Source organism: Arctopsyche grandis, chromosome 11 (genome assembly GCF_051622035.1).
Source record: "Arctopsyche grandis isolate Sample6627 chromosome 11, ASM5162203v2, whole genome shotgun sequence".
NCBI classification, from domain to species: Eukaryota; Metazoa; Arthropoda; class Insecta; order Trichoptera; family Hydropsychidae; genus Arctopsyche; species Arctopsyche grandis.
The window spans coordinates 14,424,131-14,442,744 of record NC_135365.1 but is presented as its reverse complement, the minus strand read 5'-3'; the positions used below and the strand labels follow the sequence as shown (position 1 = coordinate 14,442,744).

At 30.2% G+C, this 18,614-nt stretch overlaps 2 protein-coding genes across 4 annotated transcripts; both read right to left on the bottom strand.

Moving 5' to 3' along the window:
* Positions 1-195: 195 nt before the first annotated feature.
* On the bottom strand, positions 196-10,686 carry Nmnat (nicotinamide mononucleotide adenylyltransferase). Of its 2 annotated transcripts, none has more exons than XM_077440802.1 (6): positions 10,518-10,686; positions 6,978-7,201; positions 6,619-6,879; positions 6,439-6,540; positions 6,198-6,358; positions 196-1,538 (listed from the first exon to the last, which is right to left on the bottom strand). In XM_077440802.1, the coding sequence occupies exons 1-6, from the start codon at positions 10,588-10,590 to the stop codon at positions 1,508-1,510; spliced, it is 852 nt and encodes a 283-aa protein (XP_077296928.1). In that variant the 5' UTR covers positions 10,591-10,686; the 3' UTR covers positions 196-1,507. The 2 variants fall into 2 exon arrangements, with proteins under 2 accessions (XP_077296928.1, XP_077296927.1); XM_077440801.1 differs by lacking the exon at positions 196-1,538 and adding an exon at positions 4,790-5,964 and having other exon boundaries at positions 10,518-10,685.
* Positions 10,687-12,072: 1,386 nt separating this feature from the next.
* Positions 12,073-14,233, bottom strand: LOC143918886 (uncharacterized). 2 transcript variants are annotated; one of them, XM_077440977.1, is made up of 3 exons: positions 14,100-14,233; positions 13,795-14,023; positions 12,073-13,664 (listed from the first exon to the last, which is right to left on the bottom strand). In XM_077440977.1, the coding sequence occupies exons 1-2, from the start codon at positions 14,205-14,207 to the stop codon at positions 13,901-13,903; spliced, it is 231 nt and encodes a 76-aa protein (XP_077297103.1). In that variant the 5' UTR covers positions 14,208-14,233; the 3' UTR covers positions 12,073-13,664; positions 13,795-13,900. The 2 variants fall into 2 exon arrangements, with proteins under 2 accessions (XP_077297103.1, XP_077297101.1); XM_077440975.1 differs by lacking the exon at positions 14,100-14,233 and having other exon boundaries at positions 12,080-13,664; positions 13,795-14,014.
* Between the last annotated feature and the right edge of the window lie 4,381 nt (positions 14,234-18,614).

Genomic DNA, 18,614 nt, shown 5'->3' with positions numbered 1-18,614 from the left:
TCATGTGTACATTTTTGTATTTTTACAAAAAGATATGGTGGTCATTTAATAAATGTAAGTTAAACATAATTTTGTGTCAAAAAAAAAAGAAAACGACTTTGTCTAGAAACAATATAAAAAAAAAATAATAAAGGAAATTTAGAAAAAAATGTGTTGTTTTTTTTTGGTTGTATTATTGAATAAAACTTTGTTTTTTAGATTTTTTATTAATTAATAAAAATAAAATACAACATTTAAGATAGCTCCTTCGAGGATTGCATTAAAGTACATATACTCGTATAATATAAACAAAAGCTGTATTTATCATACATATATATGCTGAGAATCTTCTCGTGAAGGACCATTATAGTTGTCAAGTTCTAAAGTACATATATCTATACGAGTTACATAAGATAACATTATAAATTTAAAGCAATTAATACTTCAAAATATCTTTATATACTATATTCAAGTTTACCCTGGCGTTTATAAATTTTAAAAAGGACTTCCATATATATGTAGAATGTAATTGACTTAAAAAAATAAAATAAAACTCATTCAACACAATGATCATTGTAAAATGTTGCCGATAATAAAGCGCCATAAATCTGCTTGAAGTTAAAATTTCGACGAATACTGGAATCAATCTCTGACGTAGGTAAATAAAAATATCTAGTACAGAAATATAATCTATGTATGTATTATTTTATATTTAATAATAAAACGTAACGATTTTCATCGCAATAGAAGCTACGCTAGAAGAAAAATAGTTCAATTTTAAAAAATACATCGAATATTCACTAAATGATATTTCTAATGGCTGCCAAGTATAAATAAAGCAAAATAAAAGCATTCACTAGTAAGCGGCGAAAATAAGAAAAACTTGCATTCAAATGAATATGATTATATGCAGCTCCACCTTATTATTTCTCATCGGATCTCGAGTTATTTATTTGCTTGTTGAAAATAGGTTATTTCAATGAGAAGGAAACAGAATGTTCCAATAATTCTATTTGAGTAAAGGGATGAAAATATTTTGATAAGTTTCAAATTGATAGTAAGATTTTTCCGGAATTAAAGCAAAGGGAAGTTGTACAAATATTTATTGATAAAAAAAAAACAAAAGATTTAAACTATAAAAAAAAATGTAAACAGTTAAATAAAAAACAATAATAATTCAAAATATCACAATGTTTTTAACAACGTACGAGATCAATTTATGTGAAAAAAAGCTTTGGCTATTCCCATTTTGTGCCGTATATTATATAATCTAGTGACAAGTTTTTCTACGGGCTACCGACTTATCACAACTGTCGATAAGTGTGTGATTTATTTTTAGTTGAACAATCTAATGTATAAATTATATGCTATAGTTTTACGTGCTCTGTTACAAAAATGTTTGGTTTTAAATAGAAGAAAGACTCAGCCATCGAAATGCAGTGTGTTTCTGTTGTAACGATCTTCTGCGGCGATACCGTCAGTTAGTCGCACTCTTTTGTTACAAGTTTTCCCGATTAACAGCATTACGTCAGCTAGAGAAGGCATGCACTGTTTCCGTCCTGCAATGACATGCAACAAAAAACAAAAATATGGTACACAAGTTTGGCGACATCCATTCTAAAACATACCGTAAAACTTTCGTTTAATATACAATGAAACGCCGTTCAAACCAATTATATATATATGTATAATATATACATGGCTTTTTTTCCCATAACACAGTGGAACGGCGTTCCGAAACCTTTTTTCTTAGCATTTTTTTATGTTTCAAACGAATATTCTATATAATATAGTTTGAATATAATCTTTTCCAATAAAAAAACATGACAAGAAGTGAGTTCCGGCACTTTTTTTTTCTCAAAAAAAAGTCCTGTATATATTTACATATATGTAAATATATACAGGATATATTTACATATATGTATATATGTAAATATATACAGGGTTTTTATATGCAAAATATGACTTAATTTTTTGGTGCAGTTTCATTGTATACAACAATTGATTGAAATGGAAATCTGCGTTTTTATTTGCAATAAATACAATTTTTTATAATGAGGCAACTCATCTAAGCATTTGTGAGATCCAGACATTATTAAATTAAGTATCACTAAAATAAGATTGGCCAATTTTATTTCACTTAAAATATCAATTCTAACTAGTACTCCTTTCAATCCGTTCCAAACAGCAACGTTAAATCAACGAAGAGATGCATGTTTTCAGAATATTTCGATAAATGGGAAAGCGTTAAAGTTTGTCACAATAAAACGTTTCTACTCGAAAATTGGTATTGTAACGTTTCAACCTGTACAAGTAGCGAGAAAGGTTCATGTGTGAACAAACAATAGACGTGCCGGATTAGCCACGCTGATCGCAGAAATTGGGCTCTGCTACCTGCCTTTGTGGAGACCAGACCGATCTTGCTGGTCGGGTGATTGATTTTATTGCTTGGGCAACCAGTGAGTTGCTCAGAGTGGCATGCTCCATACAACCGCATACATTTGAACTGGTCGCGCAACAAAGTCACCAATAACCCGGCGTGGCCCGGCTCTAACGGAACGGCATTTTATTTAAGATCAGCCTTTCGAATAGATTTAATTAGAATTAATAAGAATTTTTAGTACTGCCCTACATTAAAAAATTTCCACATTCGAGCATTTCATAAGTTTCCATTTGAATTAATTGTTATTCTGATCTATATAATATATTATAATAATATGAACATCGAAAATTGTATGATAATTGATATAATAAAGATTGTAGATATTACAGCTGGTCACAAAAGTAAATCGCAGATTTTTATAGCAACTAATTATTGCATGCTAAGTGAATGCAAGTTATTATCTATACAAGTATGTATGTAAATATTGTATATTAGCAATGCATTGTTAATCATAGAATCTACGGTTTATTTCTGCGAACAGCACTAAACTACTGTATAGGTGTGGAGTGTAAATATGGTGACCATTTTATGACACATTGTTTTAAATTTAATGGGAAATACTTCATTTTAATACGACACACAGCTAAACACATTCGGTGGCTATATCGGATCAATTATAATACAAATTATATGAAACAGTTATTATCTGAATCAGTCAAGGACAAAAATGTACGTACATTTGAGTGAAGGAATATTTGTTTAGTATAAAGTCGCTTACATTAAGATTTATGCTGAAAAATTTCAATATTAAATTTAATGAACAATTTATTTTGCCTTGGTTCAAATATGTGAAAATGGCAATTGATTGATAAAACAGACAATTTGAGTATAAGTATTTCATTTACTATCTATTAACCCTTTGAGTGCTGACGTCTTTTCTGTTAAAAGCCCGCCACGCTGAAAATTTCGCCAACATTTCCAACTAGAATTATTTAGAAATCCAATAGAAAGCAGTTATAAAAACCTCGATGACTACCGCCGAGAATTTCGAGTTTTAAGAAGGTGTGTTTAGACTCTCTAATATATCTTGCAACAATCTAATATATAATTTCGAAAGAGACTTTGCAAATATGTAACCTTGGTTGGTTGTTTCGTAGACAACACATTCGATTTATTTATTTTCGATTCATAGGCACCGATTAGATTTTTTTGGATTCAAAGGATTCTAAGGCCGCCGGATTCTGGTATACATATAATTTCGATATATGTTTGTTTGTTCGTGAGTCAATTTAATAAAAAAAATAAATGAGTATTCAAATAAATTTATATAAAATAAAACTATTCAAATAAATTTATTAAAATGTTTACTATTAGATTAGTCATGTTTAAGCGGTTTCTATTACAAATACCGAGCGAAGGCAGATAAAACCACTAGTATAAAATAAAGAAAAGAAGTGTAATAATGAATGTATTTTTCTAAAACTAGTTCCACCTTCTTCATTGTTGTTAAAATGTAATGCTCACAATCTAAATGCCAAGCCACAATCTAAAATACTCAGCAGTTAGGGATTTCCACCGGGAAATTCTGCTATGGTTATAAATTCAGATATTCCGTTGTAAACCAGTCTTTATAAACATTGACACGGATTACACGACCCATGTTCAATGCTACCTGGAAAGGCTTAGGGGGTAGTATTCTTGTTTTTTTTTACATACTCAAAATACAACGCCTATCGGCGTATTTCAGGCTCTTGGACTTGTTGGCAAAACGCCGATCAGCGTTTTTCAGCATTCAAAGGGTTAAAGAATATAATGACCATGGTCATTAATTTTCAGTGCTTATAATACTGATCACGTGAATGATTTGTCGTATAAATACAAACGTAATACTTTTTTTATAAATACAAAACGTAATAATTTTTGAAAATTGTTAAAAGGAAGCAAAACAATATACAAATACCTGATTTTTGAGTATAAAAAATATTTTCATTTAATTACACTATCTAAAAGCTAAAGAACTATACATAAACACATAAAGCAATTAAAACCAAATTATAGAAAGAGAAGAAAACTTAACTAATATAAATATTAACAAACTTTTAAAGTGAAGGGAAGAAATTTTCTAATATTGCCATAAATAAATTTGTGTATAATGAATATGTAATATATGTATGTACATAGTGAAGATTAATGATGAAAATGATGGTACAATAAATTTAGAATTTTTTGTGAGCAAATTGATTTTGAGACAGTAATTAATGCTTATAAGTTATAGAAAAAGTTTCAATTCCTTTATATTGTTTAAATTGTGATTATTCTAAAGTTTAACATCCGTTATTACATAGAAAAGTCTAAATATATACATTTCAAAACAATCGAATTCAAATCTTTATTTTTCATACATTTTATAATTCTTTTTTTATACAGGCAAAAAAAACTTCTGGAATTTGTAAAAATATCTATAAAAGACGACAATATTATAAAAAAAATGCTATAAATAATAGTGAATAGATTTTGAAGATTGGCACACGTTTTAGGTTCAGATTTAAATTCCACATACATACATGATATATCAAATATGTAATGTTATATTTGATTTGAGAGATCTGATAAAAGTCAATACATAATTGTGGCATGCAATTTCAAAGCAGGATTGAAAGAATTGCTGTTCAATATAAACAGTTAAATCCCGACTATTTTAAGTTGGATACAGATATGTGTGTACATTGCATATCTTTTGAATTTTATACAATTGAAATAACACTGTCCAAAAGCTGTTACTTGATTAATCGGGAGCTAACTGTATGGTAGGATTCGTTTTAAACATCCATTTTTTTATCATTTCATTTCATAATTAGAAAGATTTTGAATAGTAAATAAAATTTGCATATGAAATTATGTATGTAGTTCAAACTATTGTTTCTTTATCACTAATGACTTGAATTCCGTGTTCAGAAAATATAAACTTGACAATTTCATCGTAGGTCCGTAGTGGACTTTTTGGATTGTCAGGAACATCCGAACTTGAATTGTCGTTTACGTCCAAATTTCCCAAATCCAATGCTAATATTTGTTCTTTTTTAACAGTTTTACTGGTTAAAGTTTGGTTCTGATTACAAATTTCCTTAATATTCAAATATACAACAACGTCATCTGTAATATCAATATTATTTTCACATACCTTTTTCTTATTGCTGACAATTTTATGTACCCCGGATACATCGGTGATGACTTTAACAGTTTTTCTTGGCAGAATGTGCATGCCTTCCAATGAGTCAGTGGAACCTTTATCGTTGAAATCACCACAGAATGATTTGGGAGTGATTTCAGAACATGCCGATATTTTATTGGTCAATCGCGAACGCTTTTCTTTGAAATGATTAGCATTTGTTTGTGGGCTGGACGTGTACACATCGTTTTTATCAATTTCGTCAACGCCAATTAGGTAATTTAAAATCTTAGCGGATATGTTAGTACTTCGTGGTGTTTTCAGTATGCTTTCATCTTTTTGCATGCGAAATTCACCGGGAGATTTCATGATAATGTCATTCGGGGATGGGTCAATGGTCGGTTGTAGTGGATTAAATATTGTTAAATACTTACTGCAGTAACCAACAGGTCCATCAAAAGGTGTGTAGGCATGTGAGATAATCAAATTTATTTGAGTTTAAGATTATACTATGTTAAAAATATAAATAAAAAACAATAAATTTAATATAATTTTGTTAACATAATAAATAATTACATATAATAAATTTTTCTAATAAAAAAATAAATTATTTCAATATTGCACTAATGGAAGACTGAATCTAAGATCAATTGAAATTATACTTACGTATTTTTATTACAAGATCCGTATAGTTGATGCATTTTTACATAAGATATAATTGAATCGTCTATTAAGTACTTCACGCTTTCTCCACGTCTTATTAATCTACGTATCATGGTGGAACTGACTTCATTTGGTACCCAATTTGTAATTATTGTTATATTGCGCTAAATAATAAAAAAAAAACAAAAGTTGTGAATATAAATTCAGTAAAATATTAATAGTAAAAATGAACATTAAAAATTACCCTATATTTAGTGAGAACATCTGAATCGTATATAAATTTTTCAGGATTATTTCCAGATCTCGTTATAACGACAAGTCCATATTCTCCAAGAATTATTTCCAACTGTAAAGTATTGATTTCATGGTCGTTAATAACATAACATTAATGTGAATGTATAATATTAGCATAAGAATAGTTTACATCTTCTGGTGACCATAAACCGGGAGTTGCGAAAGATTCAAGTAGATCAGCTCCACACAATAATTTCAATTGCACGCTGTTATTTGAAAAGTTATCGTTTTCTTCATTAATGAATTGATAGTTGGCGTTGACTGAGTCGGTCTCGTCTATTCCAATAGAGTTGTTCATGGAAAAATTATTTATTTCATCTGGCATCCACGGTGGTGGTGGTCCACTGGTCGATCCATTACAGCATGCCTTTATATATGCATTTATGTAATTCTAGGGAGAAAAAATATATTAATAGATATACAAAAAAAAATATATGTGTATATATATAGAAATGATCAATTTTCATAAGTGAATTGAATAAAATATACCCGATGGTACTGCAGTGAATATCTTGTTTTAGTCCAGCCTTCTTGGTTGACTTCCCATTCTGAAACTTTTATCCAATCTGATGTTCTCAAAGCTAATTTCAACATTGCACATCTGTGTGACGCAGATATCAAATCTTTCTTTCCGTAAGCATCGTGAACTGGTGATACAATGCCGCCTATCACCTTGTGAGTGCCCAGTGATTCAAAATGATTCTTTGCTATTTCTGTATAAAAAAAGTAAATTTTATATGTGGAAATAGTTTCTAAAAACATGAAGTTTAAAATGTATGTTATACGCTAATAGGCTAATAATGTATGTAGATAAGAATGTCCTATAGTATACAGTGCTGTAGCAACGCATTGGCAATGGGGCGGTTGCCAAGGGCGCTCGAAGTGAGGGGGCGTCTATGGCGCCTTTACCTGTTTTTTTTTCTTCAAATTATTTAAGATCGACCAGTAGTCAAGATCTGACATCAAATTTAAGCATATTAACAATAGAATATGAATTATCGAATAATATAAACTTTGATGACGACTATTCTTTTGAAACTTTCAAGTCTTGACAATAATTCGAATACATAGAATAAGGAACAATATTTTAGGTTTGTTTTAAAATCTTTCATGAAACTTCAGCTTCTATTTGACGCTTTTGTTATTCGTTTTTTGTACCCATAGTTAGTGCGCTGTAGGAAGACACTTGGGAAAAACATACATGCTGTCGCTTACACTGCCTCTCGACCAATAGCATTTCGCGCAAAGAGAAGAAAATTATACGTGCGAAATGCTATTGGTTAAAATTTTTACCTAAGCTATCACTTTCCGGAACATTTTTTTTTATTCGTGACGTTGTTTTAGTCCTCAATATTAAAAAAAAAACAGTAAACTTATTGTATTTACATATCTGAATTTTTTTTTTGCCTGTGGAGCCTTTTTTTCCTTACATTTTACAAATAATAATTAAATTAAAAAGAAATACTTTTTACATTTTCTAATATAATTTTTTTTATTTTCACAATAAATTTTAAAAATAAAAATGATTAAGGTTTATCTTTTTAATTTTAGTATTTTTTTTTCGTGTCGAAATTTATATTTTAACCCTTTGGCTGCTACGAGGTTTTTCAATGTCCAAGCGAAAAATGCTAACATTTGTAATTATTTTGAAAAAAAAAAAAAATTATATTTTTTTTACATACTTACTTCGCCGAACGCGCGTAATTTTTGTAATACTTTATATACCTTTTTAAGAAGCAGTTGTGGACTCGTGCACTCTCTTTCTGTCTTGCTTTTACATGCGTGCGTGCGAAAGAGATACCTACATATATACACTAAATAAGTTTTGACGATTGTTTTCCGAAACTTTATTTTTTTCAATAATCTATTTTTAGACATCGATGTATCATTACAACATGCGATACATTCGAAACAGGTAGCGGTCTTTCTCTCTTTCTTTCTTGGTTTTAATTGTGTACGTGTGAGCGAGACACACAAGGATGCGAAGTTTCTAATAATCAAATAATTTTTCAACATGTATCATAAACATTTTGCATGCATTTCAGTTGCATTTGATTGATTGCACGAATTCGTGACGTCTCGTGACCTATATAATTGAAAGCGGATTTCTATTGTTTTTTGCCATTTATTTTAACTCTGCAAAATGATATCGGACAGTGAAAGTGACGAAAGCGAAATAATAGCTCCTCATCGAGGAACTCGACAAATCAGCAGCTCTGCTGATTCTGAAAATGAATTTATCGACAATAATCAATTCCCAAGTAATAACTCCTTATATGACTTTGACAAAGAACCCGAAATTTACTTTGATGATGAACCCGAAATTGAAGAGCTTTTATTTAAAAAATTGATAAATATTTATAAAGCTTGATTGAAAAATAAATATAAATACGTATTTAAAAAAAATGTTTCGTGACACTGATGCGCTGGCGGCTCAAAGAAAGTATTGAAATACGACAATTAATGACGACAACAACGATCGTCGTAGCAATCTTCGCCGATTTCAAAACAACGATTTATCGTTGTTGTAGCAGTCAAAGGGTTAATACATATTTTATTAAATTTAATACGATAAAAAATATAATGGGGCGCCAAAAACATTGCTACGGCTCTGGCTATATGGTAGAACACACAATAGATATGTATAGTAAAACTTACCAAAAAATACCAATGTGAATCATATTGTTCGATGTTTTAATTATTTATTTATTTTACAATATGTGTGTATTCTTAGGGATTGTCATAACTGAAGTATAAACATTATATTTAAGAAACCGATTTAATTAATAATATATGTGATTGTGTATATCGTTGGCTTACTGAACAGGTATTGTATGTCAATTTTTGAATTTATATCGCATTTTAAGTTCTTAGATGCTGGAATAATTCAGGTTTTTTCACCATCCACAAAAAGATACAATTAGGGTTTCAGGACCCGACGGATAATGATCCAAAACCCGGATTCGGAAACCAGGATTTAAAACTGCCCGATTCGGGTTTCGAAAATTTCAAGTTTTAAAATTAAATAATTTTTGTAAAAACCAAAAAAATTTTACTAATGTGACAAAAGCTCCCATAAATCGTCATGGTTCATAAACGCTCAGAATCCACATTCATTCTTGTGGTCATATACTATTTTAAAATTTGAAAAACAGCTTTATGAGTCACTAACTCTATACCTCTTATTGTTTCTAGTAAAATAAACATTACTTCATTTTCTGCATCTGTTTGCTCAAATCGGTTGGTGACGTTATTATTCCTTTAAAAACGTGTTAAAATACGATCGGAATTTTAATTTTTAACCATTTATCTTCATTTCGTTTTCGACTTTGGACTTTTTATATATTTCTGCATAAAATCCATCATCGTCTATTTACAAGAAAGGTAATTATCAAATGAACATTTCTTAAATATTATAAATAAAATGAAAATAAATTAGATATATGTATGTATACGATTAAGACAATCTTAAAATCTTTTAAAAAATTTAAATCCAGATGTTTTTGATGCATATTTTTGGACCCGAATCCGACGGGTTTTCGAAATATTGGATCGCGTTTTGAAAACCCTATATAAAATATCTGTGCACTAAGCCATCGCTATGTATTGGTCATTGGAGGCACATCGTAATTACTCGAAACAAGATCTTCCATCATGTTTTGATTACGAGGATCCTATCTGGAAAGAGTTAGATTGCAGCATATTTTAAAAATGATTCATCAAAGTGTCCATTACACACATTTTCCAAATTGCATTTGTTGCACCACATATCGACAATTCGATGACGATACGAGAGGGTCGCAATAAAGGGTCTTATGACCAAATACACTGCTATCGATAATATTGTTAATGATTTAATACAGATTGACCTTGAACGTCGTATCATTGTGGCAACGTAAGCACTTTATAGGTATGTATGTATATGAGTGTATACGTGCATTGTTTCAATACATTTGAAGGGGGATGAAGTCGAAGAGGGAAGCGAAGTCTGAAAGAATATCTGAAAGATGAAAGCAATAGGCAACTTACCGAACATGCGCAGGTGCATGGGCGTGGGCGGGCTGAAGGAGCCACACGCCAGCAGCACCGTACGCTGCGTCATCCTCCACTTCCTCAAAAACACGTCCTCACAGATATGGCGAAGCGCAGCTCGCGCGATCACCGACCACACTGACAACACGCCAGCTGACACTGACAGAATGTGCGCTATTGTGCTCTAGCACCGCATTCCACGACCATATATTTCTTTAATAATTTTACCCTTGGTCATTGGCTACGTCCACACTACCGATATCTATGTACACCCGATAATCTCGAATTTTCCATATCCAGTTCCCATATTGCAATTTGTGGTTGCTATTTAGGAACTGGTTATGGAAAAATTCGCAAATATCGGTAGTGTGGACGTAGCCACTTGGATTTTAGAGCCGCGATCCGCTGCTCGTCGATCGTCAACGTTCAATAAAGTTTCTAACGCACACAGGCGATGCACAAACTGATATTCGGGGCTAAACTTTAGAATCATCCCGCACTAAAGCATATATAGAAAATTCATCTTGGCTTTGTGGAACCAGGAATTTTTTGAAATCGGTTTCGGTCTGTCATGTGGATTCGACAATCTTTTTACACACTGAAATTCCAAATACCGCCAATCGCTTCGGATGCGAAGTCGCATTTCTTCGTTACATGCTGGACAAGTTGGAATATCACCGACTAATCCCTTTTGGATTAGCCACGATATAATTTCTTATTATATAATATTTTTAAAGTTGAGAACGTAATGAACATGAGATGCTTGCGAAAAAAAAAGAATGGTTTATTTTTTTTTTACGTAAACACGCATTTTTTGCCGGTTTTCAGCTGGTGCGGAGTGTATCTAAAGTGGCCCCATATTTGGCCTCAAAAGCTGTCCAAAAATCAAAACTTTAAGCGTTGTAACGCTACATCTTCCCTTCAGTTGGCAGCCACACCAATAGTTAGGTTGGTATCAGGCTGCCGAACCCCACTCCCCGGACGTTGATTTCCGGGCGCGCGAGAAGAGACCAGGCGATATCTTTTCGACAGACACGGTCGAGACAAGTCTCCCTATCACAGCAGCATTCCGTGATTCGAGCAGTTTCCCGCCCGTTTCATACGCAGCTGTCAGTAGAACAGCCAGAAGCCATATCCACAGAGGAAGGGAACTCTCTCAACGTCGATGGGAGTGCCTCTCGTGAGTCGTGACCTGGTCTCCAGCTCCTCTCCCGCCAGCTCGCACAATTGGCCACGATTCGACAAAATTATAGAACCGGCTAAAACTCCTGCGATACGATACAGGTCAGTCCACAGTTTTCATTAAATAAATGAGTATCTTTTTGTAATTTCAAACACGTCACTATTGAATTCCTCAGTTGAGTTTGTAATCGAGACATAAAGACAATAAATTTCATTATTCCTACTTGACAAACATAAGCAGTAAATTAGTGTTTATCAAACAGTATCCAAATGGATGATATTTCTTTAGACAATATTACTGTGGATTTCTAATTGATAAATATTACACGTAACCAAGAGGAACTAGTAGACATAAGGAAAATTCAAAATTAACTTTGAAAGGTAAATATTTTATTATTTTTGGCACAGCTTGTAATTTGGTGCCATTCTTCAATATTTTTATTTGTGACATAACTTTAAATACATGAAATTTCATCGAATAATTTGCCGTTAAGTACATATATTTAAGGACCAGTGACAAGAAATAAACAAATAGCTTTCCTTGATCTTCATCCACATTCGGATAATAGGTAAATCCATTAAAATACTTCCATTTGCACGGAACTTTTGTTAGTTATTTAAAAAATCAATACAGATTTGATTAAATTTATGAATTGCATCTTTAAATATTTCGGCGTTGCTATTTTTAGCGATTTTACAAAATAAGACTGTCCCCTTTAAAAAAGGACGTATGGTCAGCGTATGTATACCTAACACATATTTGTATGTACATATGTACATTTCACAACTTTATGTTTTTTCTACCGTATTGAATCTTCAAACTGATTTTAAACATATTGCACATTAGTGTAGTTTTGTCTCAGTATGACATCTTTCATGTGTTGCAAGGTTACCTTTTGTAGAAAAGGCTTTTAAACAAATTTCACATTTGTATGGTTTTTCCCCAGTGTGACATCTTTCATGTACCACAAGGTAAGACTTATTAGTAAATGATTTTAAACAAATATCACATTTGTGTAGTTTTACCTTAGCGTGAGCTTTTGTGTGTGCAACAAGGTTAGATTTTTTAGCAAAAGATTTGGAACAAGTATCACAATGGTATGGCTTTTGCCCAGTATGACATACTTTATGATTCAAAAGGTTACTTTTTGTAGCGAATGATTTTAAACAAACTTCACACTTGTGTGGTTTTTCTCCAGTATGACGTCTTTTATGTTTCACAAGGTCAGATTTTTCAGCAAAAGATTTTAAACAAATATCACATTTGTGCGGTTTTTCTCCAGTATGAGATCTCTCATGTCTTTGAAAGTCAAACTTTTTAGCAAATGACTTTAAACAAATTTCACATTTATATGGCTTCTCCCCAGTATGGCATTTTTCATGTATCGTAAGATTAGATTTTTTGGAGAATGACTTTAAACAAATATCACATTTATATGGTTTTTCCCCAGTATGAGATCTTTCATGTATTGCAAGGGTAGATTTATGAGGAAATAATTTTAAACAAATTTTACATGTGTACGGCTTATGCCCAGTATGACATTTTTCGTGTATCATAAGGTTAGATTTGTTAGTAAATGATTTTGAACAAATATCACAATTGTGTGAATTTTCCCCAGTATGAGATTTTTCATGTATCATAAGGGAAGTTTTATGAGGAAATGATTTTAAGCAAATATTACATTTGTATGGCTTTTTCCTAATATGAGACTTCATATGTTTTACAAGTTTGAATCTATGAGTAAATGCTTTTGAACAATTTTCACATTCAAATTTCTTACGATGTTTTTGGTGCAGTCCCAATTTAGCCACATCTTGGAAATTAATTTTATTGTCCAATTCAGAAACTGTGAAACATATTTTATCTGAAGTTCTCAGTAACGGAAGTTCTTCAGGTGGAAATTCAATATCGTTAGTCATGTCTGTTCTGAATTCACATGAGGTAACTTTTCCTTTGCAAATCTGTGGAATAAAACGACCGTTATACATTTTTAATATGATATGTAGTAATTTTATTGTGTATTTTAATATGAGGTAATATAATACAGTGAATTTTTATTTTTAATGTGTTGCTTTGTTCCCATTCATTTACCTTGTCATAGACAGCGGGACTAGAATCTTTTGGTGCTAATTTAACACTTGATTCGTCCTCACATATTAAATCTTCCAGTAAAGCACCTGTCCTGATATCAAAACCCTCATCTAATCTGTTTCGACGTTTTGACACTCTCAAGACAAGCGTTTCTAAAACTGCTGATCATTTCTAGATTGTTGACACACGAAAGACATATTTTATCTGGCAATCCGTTACCTTTTTCAATCTGTAAATAAGAATAGTTTTGATGTGATTGGATTCAGATAGTAATGGTTAACAGGTTAAAAGTAACCGCAACCGACCTGCAGCCGACAGCAGGTCCAAATGCGCTGCACCAGTGGATGAGCATCGTCAAAGATGGAGACGGAAGACTCGACTGGAACAGAGTAAAGGCAAAGTCTGCATTCCATCACGCAAAGCGCTAAAATGACAGCTGAGATCTAGTCTAAATCAAACGTCGTTTACAGCCATGTGCTTTTAAACAATATTTAGGCAATTTAATCATGGATAGCTTTGAAGGGAAGCTTTAGTGGAATAATTTGTAACTTACTTTATCAAAAAGCTTATAAATATCGACTCTTTTCACCATTTTTAAAATAAAGGTTGTCTGTTTATCTGTTCTAAACATGTTATTTGTTGCAATGTGCTGGGGGAATATGTTTAGTGCAAGTCTTTTTAATATGTACTTAAGAATAGTTGAGAAGTAGTTGATTGATCGATAATTAATGGGTAGAGAAGGTTCAGTGCTCAATTTACTTCTAATAATCACATTGGGTGTTTTTTAGAACGAAGCGAAATGTGTATTTAGTTGCGGAGGCAAGATTTTAAAGTGGCAGATAATAAGACAGAAAAATGTTATAATAATAGAAACGCCCTTTCGAATACATTTCTTGTTTCAATAACACGCTTACCTTTTCGGTAAGCGTGTTATTGACACGCTTACTCAGAATATAATCAGGGTCATCACATATTACTACAGAAATATTATAACATTTCTCTGTAATAAGATGATTGCATTTTCCGGTAGAATTTTGAGTATGTACCTGAATAGGTATGCTATTTGAGTTGGGGCCTTTTCCAATTATTTGTATGTATTTGGAAAATCCAATGGTCTTCAATTTGTCTCATATAATTACTAAAAAAATGGATTTAGTGTTTTTTTTAAGTAATTATGGATCAATTTCGCAATATTACCCATAATCGAATGAGTCGTTGCAGAGAGATGTAAATAAAATAAGACCTCAAGGCTATCTGCCAATAATTCTATAATATCTGTTGATGTGAGAAATTATTTGATTGAACAAAAAATTCAAAATTGAAATCAGACATAAATATGTCCTCATTCCAAGTATTAAGAGAACTTTATCATTAAAATTCCCACTTTTAACATCATTAATGATATGTTGTGAAAATGTCTCTCAATTTCCCACACATTTCACATTTCAATAACACATTTCAAACTAATGAAAATTAACATTGGGATATATGTATAATTCGTACATATGTATATGCAAAACTCTTCTGTTCAATAATTATTTTTTGAAATTGCTTATATGAACTTTTGAAGACTTTTCACCATCGATAGCAAATTTCGCAGGTTGTGGTAATTGGAAAATTGGTCAAGGACATTGCTTCGAAGGAAGAAGGTCGGTAGTTCGTTAACTTTTTTCTGGTTATGTTTTTTCCTCGCAGAAGAATTATAGTTTAAAGTGGTTTTTACCCAGAGATTCTCGAAACTGCTTATATATGCTAAGCTAAGCTGGAAATGAAACGATTTACGAGTGTAATTTTGTTTTTCAAATTGTATTGATAAACATGTGTTGCTTGTTAATTTTTATTAATAGTGGTTAAAAGAAAAGAAAATAGTTTTTTTAATGAAATTAGCAGAGAGGTTAATAGGAGTTATCAAAAATATACATTTCCATAATATATGCATGTGCGTTCCTTTGCCAATGAAAATGTATAAAGTAATATTGTTATGTACTCATATATGTATGTACATAGGTGAAATGTAACCCAAAAGTAACCAACCGATACACCAATTATGAATACCAAAATGAAGAGAAAATCTTAAAAATATTTCAGCTGTATTATGCTTCCAAATTTATTTTTGACAAACATATAAATTTACATTAAGTAACTATGAAATTACAACTATAATTTTTATGATTAATGTATTGAATTTCAACAGTCACACAATTTTTACAATTTACAACCTTATGGTATTTACACATTAGAGTCAGTACAATATGTAATAAATTTATGAATTGTTAAATTTTTCGTAGCCAGGTCATATTGAGTTTAGTCTATTTATACTAAAAAGCCAATTTATGCAACTTTTACAAAAGTACAATGTGCATAGTGTATAGTTAACATGGTTCAATCATTTTCAATTTTATTTTTAAAATAACAAATGCACAAATTTTTAACTATCGAATGTATTTTAAAATAGATCGATTTAGATTTTTGTGTTGTAGCACTTATTAAAAAAAGTGCACCAAAATTAGTCTTTGGAAAAAAATAGTCTGAAATTTCATACCACACATATTCAGCTTAGAACTAACTAACAATAATTAAAATATGTTTAAAGCAATCAAAATTTTTATTAAATATTTTAGTAATACTTCAATATTGTCTCATTTCATTACGATCCATCACAATTATTTTACAATTTTCTTACTCTATGGACAAAATTTTCTATAAAATATAATTTTTATAAATATCATATGCAATAATATGTAAAACATAACAAAATTATCAAAGACTTCGTAAAGAAATATTATATGTTCCATTAAATTCTCGAATATTTGTTGAAAATATGAAACACAAAATTTTACATTGAATGTACATTTTCAGATTACACAAAAGATGTGTATTTTTGTATAGTTAACGAAAACTTAATAACTTTTTTATTATATTGAATTTGAATTTTATTATTTTATATATAAACAATTTTCAAAACTTAAAATATTTGTGCAACGATATCAAAACATTGATTATTCAATAAATAATTTAAAACAACAATAGTTTCATTCGTCCTTGTAAAAATTATTGAGTGTTTTGGTTATTGTTTCTATTTTTATTTTTAAAGAAATGATGGAGTCTGTTGTATATTTAATATTTTGTGTATTTAAAATTTAATATACAACATCGGTATAAAATATTCTAATCAGCGGAATCGACGCAGAAATTTAATTTATTATGTACAAAAAATACATTATTCATTTAAGAATACAATCTGAAATTTGCGCGACTTAGATATGTAGTTCATATGTTTATTGAAAAAAAATCTCAAGGCAAATTATGCACTGTGTATGTATATTCTTTAGAAAAAAATGCAATTCATTGACCGAAAAGTCTGATTTGCTCATCTCTTACATAACATAATAATATATTTGTAACTATAAATTTATATGTGTATTAGTTATTGTCATTTTTAATTTGGTGGCACTACTACAATGTATAATTCAATTTTATAAGCATTTGAACTTTTTAATATAAAAAAGTTATCGTAAAAATATGATTTTAATTCTATTTACAATATTTTTTTTATCATATTATAACAGCGTTGAAATCAAAATAAATTGAGTTTCAAGCAAAAAGTAAATACTTATGTATTGATTTGCAATACTGTACAACTTCAAATGCCAAATTATATGTACAAGAGTACATACATGTAAAATTTAACTTCACAGATACAAATATGTATTTTAAGTAAATAAGACAATTTTTAACAACTATTAAATTGCTCTATTTTCATTTTGAAAACTTGCATTTTTTTTAATAAATTATATAACGATATACATATGTATTATATACATATACATAAGTCTTAATCATATAAAACAATTTCAATTCATTTTCAAATACTTTTCATTTCAGAGTCTTTATAAGTCCAATTTTAGCTGAAAGATAAATAAATATACATAAACATATACATATATATATAATTAAATGACACGTAAAATATACATTTTATTTAAAAAATAACATTTTAAATAAATATTTAACAGTAATTTGCTCGAGAGAAAATTCAAAATGGGTATTAGATTTAGTGTATATGTATGTATTATATGATATGTACATACATACATATGTAATACATGAATTTGCATTTTTAGACCTCTTGTAATACTTTGTTTATAAGTACGAAAAATTTATTTATTTATTTATAATACATTGCAACCCCTTTTGTTATTTGTTATAATTACATGTTTCCGTGATTCATATACCACTCATTTCGCATATTTAATTTTAACAGGATTACAGCACCATTTTCCACTCTATTGGTTTTCAAAATAGTAGAAACTCGCCAGAATTCAATAACATGTTATACCAATCTTAATATGAACAAGAAGTTGTTTGATATTACATCAAAAATTATCTTAGTAGTTTTTCCTCTATCATTGAAAAATATTTTGTTGCTAAAAGAAATTGGTATATGTACATATATGTACAATAGAAACGTTATTTAATAAATCTGTCACACTTTGTCATTTTTCTCTCGCGCTAATTGACTACACTAAAAATAAGAAGCGATATGTGAAATTAATTAAATATAATATGTACATATCAGAATATAAATTTGAATATAGTTTAAATCAGAGAAAACAATGTTTCAATATTTGTTTAAGCAAATATCAAATACAATATTCAAAGGTAACATGTCTTAAATATTTTAAGTTCTGAATTAGTTGAACCGATACAAAGTGGACATCACTGACATAGAGAATCACATAAGAATATACACAAATGATGGCCCCTTCTATCGATATGATTCCTAGTTTATTTCAAAACATGGATATGCTATTTCAGAT

What these genes read in the sequence shown, in the direction of transcription:
- LOC143918886 (XM_077440975.1), bottom strand. Translation starts at nt 13,622, where the DNA reads ATGACTAACGATATTGAATTTCCACCTGAAGAACTTCCGTTACTGAGA.
- Nmnat (XM_077440801.1), bottom strand. Translation starts at nt 10,590, where the DNA reads ATGACGCAGCGTACGGTGCTGCTGGCGTGTGGCTCCTTCAGCCCGCCC. An exon ending in CATGCACCTGCGCATGTTCG is followed by an intron (nt 7,202 to 10,517) that starts GTAAGTTGCCTA and finishes TTTTTTATACAG; the next exon opens with AAATAGCAAAGAATCATTTT. An exon ending in GTTTATGGTCACCAGAAGAT is followed by an intron (nt 6,541 to 6,618) that starts GTAAACTATTCT and finishes AATACTTTACAG; the next exon opens with TTGGAAATAATTCTTGGAGA.